The 7,338-nt window shown below is 39.0% G+C and overlaps 1 protein-coding gene across 2 annotated transcripts in view; it reads right to left on the minus strand.

Moving 5' to 3' along the window:
* The window catches only part of KIAA0586 (KIAA0586 ortholog), a 104,048-nt gene that overhangs the window by 59,877 nt on the left and 36,833 nt on the right, over positions 1-7,338 (minus strand). For both annotated transcript variants that reach the window (XM_042452994.1, XM_042453003.1), the window contains 3 exons: positions 7,047-7,127; positions 1,623-1,822; positions 187-305 (listed from right to left, as the gene is read on the minus strand). In XM_042452994.1, the coding sequence (XP_042308928.1) occupies positions 187-305; positions 1,623-1,822; positions 7,047-7,127 (400 nt within the window). The remainder of the gene's footprint in view (positions 1-186; positions 306-1,622; positions 1,823-7,046; positions 7,128-7,338) is intronic.

Genomic DNA, 7,338 nt, shown 5'->3' on the forward strand with positions numbered 1-7,338 from the left:
AGGGGTAAAGAGAACTATTACTGCATGTTTGGGTTAGGTTGAGGAAATGCAAGGTTCCACGTCTGAATCAAGCTATGAGGACCATGGGCCTTTCCTAAATTCAGACTGTTTGCTATTCAAATCTTGGTTCCATTTGAGGAATTGGGAGAGATGACAGAGAGAGGGAAAGACAGTGCTGCTGCTCACCAATATCCGATGACACAGATAGACTGTGCTCACTCTCTGAAGAGTTTATGTTGGGCACTGCCTCTTTCTGTGTTGGATACATCCCATTGATGATTCGCGCCATTACTTCTTGCTCCACCCTGACAATATAAAGAAGTTGTATTTTGTGTCCATTTGCCTTTAAGCTGTTCAGCATCCTGAGTACATAAGAGGAGAATTACTTTTGTTCAGGGGTTTCCTACTGCTTTCTACACCAAGTTTTTATTCTTGCCTTTCTAGCTTTTCATGCCTTTGGCCTAATCCACCACTTACAAATTTAGTTGTTCATCTTCCATGGAGGTTTTCTCCAACCTGATGCCCTCCAGATGTTTCGAAAAACTCCTCCCCAAATTACTCATCACTGACTATGTTGGTGAAGGGGACTTTCTCCAATCCCTTGGAGCCATTGGGAACAAGATAAACCATAACAATTTCATAGTGCCAGTTTGCTCATCTGGAATAAATTTCCCCAGACCAAGACAAATAATTTAAAAGGGAGACAAGCTTTTCTTGTCTCCAAATACTGGAATATTTTCCAAAATATTTAAGAGAACACCAGTCTAGGGAACGCTTCACTATGGTAAGCTGAGTTAGGTGTTCCTTTAAATAACTGTTTCTGTTCTTTACTAACTATCCTGAGGCTTAGGTCTCTCCCATATTAACTCCACAGAGCCAGCTTCTCCCCTTCAGATTCTGCAAAACTAATTCTTTGTTTTGTCTTGACTCACAGAATCATAGAGCTGGAAGAGTCCCCAAGTGCCATCCAGCCCAACCTCCTGCCATGCAGGAATACACACTCAAAGCACTCCTGACAGAAGGCCTTCCAGCTTCTGTTTAAAACTTTGAAAAGAAGGAGATTCCATCGCACTCTGGGGGAGTGTGTTTCACTGTGGAACAGCTTTTACTGACAGGAAGTTCTTTTTAACATTGAGGTGGGATCTCTTTTCCTGTAATTTGAATCCACTGCTCCATATCCTGGTCTTTGGAGCAGCAGAAAACAAGCTTGCTCCTTTTTCAATATGACATCCTTTCAAATATTTAAGTATGGCTATTATGTCACCTCTTAACCTCCTCTTCCCCAGGCTAAACAACTCCAGCTCTCTAAGATGCTCCTCATAATGTTTCCAGATTCCGTATACTGCATGTCTAACCAAAATTAGTACAAATCTACCTTTCTCATCTCTTCTCCTTCCCTTCTTTCCTCTCTGCCTCTGTTGTGCCCATAACAGTAGAAGTTTAGACCCTAGATTCCTTAAGGCAGAGACCTGTTTGTTTTATATGTGATATTCTGGAAAAAACTATCTACTTTGATGATGCCACTAGAAAACAACAAAGTATATGGAAAAGAATATGTCACAAAGAACAGAAAGCAAAATACAGTTCATCAACATTTTATGATCACACCTCTGAGAACTCACCAGTCAACCAGTTTGTTTTCCAGGGTCTCCTGTTTTTCTATGATCTCATCCAGAACATCGGAAGAGACTTGAGGAGGAGGAGGAGCAGCTGGTGGAAATGGGGGGCCATTATATTTGGGGGATTCTCTTTCTCCTCGTCTGTTGAACTCTAGAACTGGTTCTACAAATTCTGGGATGTCAATATCCTCATCTTCTTCATCCTAATGGCAACAAATATTTCTTCAGCACAGCCAGGGAAATTTTCACTACCTTTTTATTAGAAATAAAAATCAAACTTCTAGGTTTTAACACCCATGATATTCAAAGAGTGCAACAAAGGAAATCTGAATTTTGTTTCATATGACGTTGTGCAACTTAAAGAAAGCATACAAACCTCCACTTGTATTAGAAGGCGCATTACTGGAGGCGACTCTTTGGGCTGGGACTCTAAAAGTAGCCTTGATGGCAATTCTCTAGAAGTCCCCATAAACATTATTACATCCTGAATCTTTGTTTTGTATTCTCTGCTGCCATCAACAATGTTGCCGTGCACCAAACCATATGAACAAATAGAGATAAGACCACACTTTGAAAATGCATGCAGAGAAAACACAAACAGCAAACATCTTTCTTTACTCTACCAAACTTAACATCTTTGCTGTTTGTGTTTTCTCTACATGCATTTTTAAAGTGTGGTCTTTTCTCTTTCTGTTCGTGTGGTTTGGTGCTATGGTTAAAGTAGCTGCACAGAATAGGAAACAAAGATTCAGGGTACAATAATGTTTATGGAGACTTCTAGAGAATGATATCTGGCAGAACAACATAATGAGAGTCAATACATAAAATATTCCAGAAATACCAAACAGAAACCTTTTATCTAATCAAATGTCAGGAGGAAATAGCTGAATGATAGTTGAACAGTGAATGGATGTGAGGTTCCTCCCAGTTCTGTGGTGAAAGCTGCAGGTGAAAGTTGGACAAGGACATTCTACATCATTAAGAAAGAATAGATTTTCTTGTGTAGACACAAAACAAAGACAGCAACAACCCAGGATGTGAGCAATAGCTATTGAAAATGATTGCTAACAAAAGATAATCAGAACCTAAACGTACCTACATGACCTGCTTCTTTTTTCACTTCAACCACTGGCTATGCAACATACTGTATATAGCAGAGACTAGCATCAGTAAACAGGTGCCTGTATTCAAAGAAATATGCCAGGCATACATAAAGTGTCTGTAGCCCTTAACAACCAATGCAAATTGTCTGTGGAGGGGAAAAAACATGAGTCTGCTGCAATATATGAATATACAGTCCGCTCCATCAGCTCTAATGGGAATGATGCTAATTAATGCTTAAGAGGCAGGGATGGATGGCAGCTTATTGACACACACCATGATAGCTTTAAATTCTACTCAGTTGGCTTCCACTTGTTATGAAGGTATGGATTTAATTTTTTGTTCCATTTACATTGCAAGAGACAGAACAGCAATAGTAAAAGGCAGCAAACTGAGAGTGAGGCAGGATGTCTTCTTTTATTTGTTTCCTCCTTGTTTCCTTTTGGGGGGGAACAGAGAAGACAAAGGTCAAAGAATTCTCCTGCCTGATGAATTCTGAGATTAAGGGGGGTTTCCCCCCAGAAAAAGGAATTGTTTGTCTCTTGAAAGAAGTAGAGAAAGCTCCTTACTGCAACATTCAAACTGCTGTCACAATAGAACTCAGATTCTGCACTGGTGAGCATAAGTTGGCTTGGTGTGGCAAAGTAGGTGACCATGCTAATTGGGGGATAATGAGAGTTATAGTCCAAAAAATAACTTTGCAAGCCCTAGGGGAGGTTCTATTGACCACTGAGGAACAAGAGCTACAGGCTCTTCTAAGTGCTACATGTTTTTGAAGTGCTGCTCTCCACATGTGTGTTTGCACAGAAACCATAAAGAATGTTTTCTCACCTATCTCATGTGCTCACAACCTTCATGATGTAAGTATGTATTTATTCTTACTCCCATAGCCTAAGATCAAATGTGGCCAGCATTCCCAGCGTCATAAAATGACTCTGTGACAGACGTATGACTGAAACCCAGATCTCCCCAATTCAAATGCAAGAACCCACTCACTGGACCACACTGTTCTTAAACCGAGCTTTCCTATCCCAGAAACTGGTTACCACAGAAACTGATACATCTCTTCAGTGCAAAGTTCAAAAGACAAATAATATTCTACACATTAATACCCACATGCCTCATTAATTTTAAAGTTCAAGCAAGGCTCCTATATCCTTCTTCACAAGACTTAAAAACTGGCAAACATTCCTCCCCAGTGGAATATAGGCAATCATAGTGGTAATTTACTCTGACAGCAAAAGTATAGTTTGTTATCCAAATGTCACGTTACTGGACAGCATTTCTTCCATTGGCTCTCTGTAACAGTTCTATTAAATCCAGCCTGCCCTGATGATATTAGGACAGAACACACATGGCTGAGCTGAAAATACTCAGGGGGTGTGCAGTTGCTTTCTTGAGCGCCAACTTCTTTTCAACATTTTTTGGGGGGAGGACAGGGGCAAACACTTACTGGGTACATGTTGTCAATGCTATGCTGTAGTTGTGTGTTGCCCTGGCTTCTGCAACAACTGGTTCCAACCCTATTGCTTGCCTTCCATCTCATTAGTCCTTGCCAGCATTTAAGATCAAGTTTAAACCAATACTAAAGACCAATCTTTTCCAGCAGGCTTATCTAAATTATTTTTTACATTATGATTTTTAATGTTTATGTTGGTTGTTTTTTTAGCTGTTTTAGTTTCATAGGCTCTTTTAAACATGTTATGAGTTTAATTTGTTGTTTTTCCCCATGTCAATCTCTAGGGAGAAGCAGGTAAGAAATAAATATTATTATTTATCATAATAATCCCTTAACTTGATGGGACACCTTATGTGATTCCATTGGTGATGTTACACTTCCACCTTTGATCCTGGAAACAAAGCCACATAGGTCAACACACAACCAAACTAAACAGCAGTGATGGCAAATGAGGTCAAGGCCAGTGAGATCAAAACAGGATCAAAAGATGCTGAAAAGAATCAGCAGCCAAGCTAAGGAAAGGGTATTAAACAGAGTAACCACTGAACAGGGAGGGAAGTCAAGAGTATTCTTCAACTCGCATACTTTTCATAACGAAAAGTGAATGTCATGCCAAACAGTTTACAGATGTTTTTTGTATGTATGCACTTCCAGCAAAGCTGTTAAGAGGATTTTCTTTTCATGTCTGAAATATTTATCTATTTTTTTAAATGAATACATATATATATACATGTTTCCAGATGAAAGTGAATTCCCACACATCTTCCAGTCCATCATCTATGCAAAAGAAAGCCAAATGTGTGCTGGAGCTAGAATGTTTTAAAGAATTTGTGTACGAATAAAAGCAACTCCTGAAAAAATGGAAAGGAATGGGGGAAACTGTGCTCCCATCTTTTTTAAAAAATGATTGTCTTTGTGTCTTTTATGGCTACTTTCTTCACATGATCTGGAAGGAAAAGGCTAGGCAGTTCAATTTTTCTTTTTAACAGAAAAGAAATGCTTTTTCTAAGCAGAAGAATTCTTGCTTCTGACATTATAGCCTGTGCAAAAATTTATGGATTTTTGAATAAAGAAAAATCTGAATTAAAATGAGAAAGAAAACAAACTGCAAAAAAATAAAAACAGAAAAACCCACCAAGAACATCAAAGATAAGAACATCATAATTGCTGAAAAAGAAAAAAACATGAAGGAAAGTCTGTTTTACATAGTTCAAATTGCTGAAAGTAGACTTTTTTATAGGACCGTGGCAAGCCAAGCTTATGGACAATAGGAAACAGCAAAATAAGAAGCAAAAATGATGGATGGATGAGACTCAGTGGATGGAAGAAACAGCCAAATAAGAAAGAAAGAGAGGAGAGAAGGTAGGAAATAGGACAGCAAACGCCCCTCTTCTGAACAGTCTATGGTTTAAATCCAAGCATTAAATCCAAGTTTCAACTCAAACAGTAAATGTTGAATTATCATGTTCCAATTGGTTGAATAGATCAATGTTAGTTGAGATTAACAGTTACGTTTAGGCCTATGTGACTCCTTGTTCCATCCTGAAAGCAGCTGCCAAAAGTATTGTAGCAAAAAAATCTAGTTGGAAAAGCTACGTGCTGTAAAAGAGCTGAGCTTGGAAACCCTCAGAAATTCCTAGCCAGTAAGATAACTGGTCATGCTGGTTAGGGTATTCTGGGGGCTGTAGTCTTCAAAGGTGACTTTTCCAAGATCTGAAAAAGTGAGCAAGCTTAGTAAACTTGAGGACCTGCTTTTCTAGAGGAATCCCCCCAAATATCCCAGCATGTACAAAATGTTCAGTCTCACTCCCACAAAGAGCAATACCGTGGTTTTCTGTGGTTTTTAAATCCCTGTCCCACAATATCTGGAACAGCAACCCATTTGAAGATCACAGAATCACAGAGTTAGAAGAGACCATAAAAGCCATCCAGTCCAACCCCCCTGCCATGCAGGCACACACAATCAAAGCACCCATGACAGATAGCCATCCAGCCTCTGCTTAAGGCCCTCCAAAGGAGACGTCACCATTCTCTGAAGGAGAGAGAGCTCAAATGTCAAACAGATCTTACTGTCAGGAAGTTCTTTTCCTGTAGATTAAATTAAATGAGTCCCAGTCCTGGGAAAAGATTGGGATATAAATAAATAAAATAAAATAAAAATAAATCTGTTGCTCTGTATCTTAGGACTGGAGCATGGCTTTGGCATGGCTTCCGGACTCTTAGGACGCATGCATCATTTAAACAGCATACCTCCAAAGTGACCTGAAGCAGCTTTATTTTGGCCTGTCTGTATGGGCCTTCAGTCTCTGGAGCAGCAGAAAACAAGCTTGCTCCATCCTCAATATGACACCCTTTCAAATAAAGGGCTATCATATAATCTCTTAAATGTCTCTTTCCAAACTCTGGCATGCTGTCCCTCTACTGGCTCCTGAAGCCCTGAAGAAATTGCAACTGTAAAAGATTCTATGAAGATACCATGATTTCACCTCTCTTTGTATACGTTTGTAACCAGCTCCTATTGCATGCTTTTTTTCATTAGAGGCTTGCCTCTTATTTCCATAGGCAAGAACCTCCAGTTTATGCTGCTCCCACATATGGGTTTACAGTGCTTCAGAGAAACCATATGGATAGGTTTTAGCTGAGATTCATATGCACCACAGAAGTCAATAGTCATGTTGCTGCTGATTGCAGTAATGAGTGCTGAATTTTTACAAATGCTGTTTGAGGAATTTGCTTCTGCATACGTCCTTCTGGCATTTATAAATGAATGAAATAAGCCGACTAAGATTATTTTAATTGACAAAAAGGCCTTTAAAAGGCAAACTTTTTTTCCCCTCTAGTGCAAAAAAGGTTATCATAAAACCCACCTGACTGACATCAGTGACATCAAAATGAGCACCAGGAAGTTTTAGTTCTTCATCATGGAGCTGACTACCGTCTGGAGAGGCCTACAAAAGCACAGCGGAAGTAAATCTAGAGGCTTAACTGTAGAAAGCAAGAAAACTGCTGAACTGCAATATAAGGACTAATCAAATGTCACAACTTATAATTCATCTATTAATCTCTTGCAGGGAGGGTAACCAATCAAGAGTCTTCAGGCATATTATTATTATTATTATTATTATTATTATTATTATTATTATTATTATTATTATTATT

The sequence above is a fragment of the Sceloporus undulatus genome, chromosome 1 (genome assembly GCF_019175285.1).
Source record: "Sceloporus undulatus isolate JIND9_A2432 ecotype Alabama chromosome 1, SceUnd_v1.1, whole genome shotgun sequence".
Lineage (NCBI taxonomy): Eukaryota > Metazoa > Chordata > Lepidosauria > Squamata > Phrynosomatidae > Sceloporus > Sceloporus undulatus.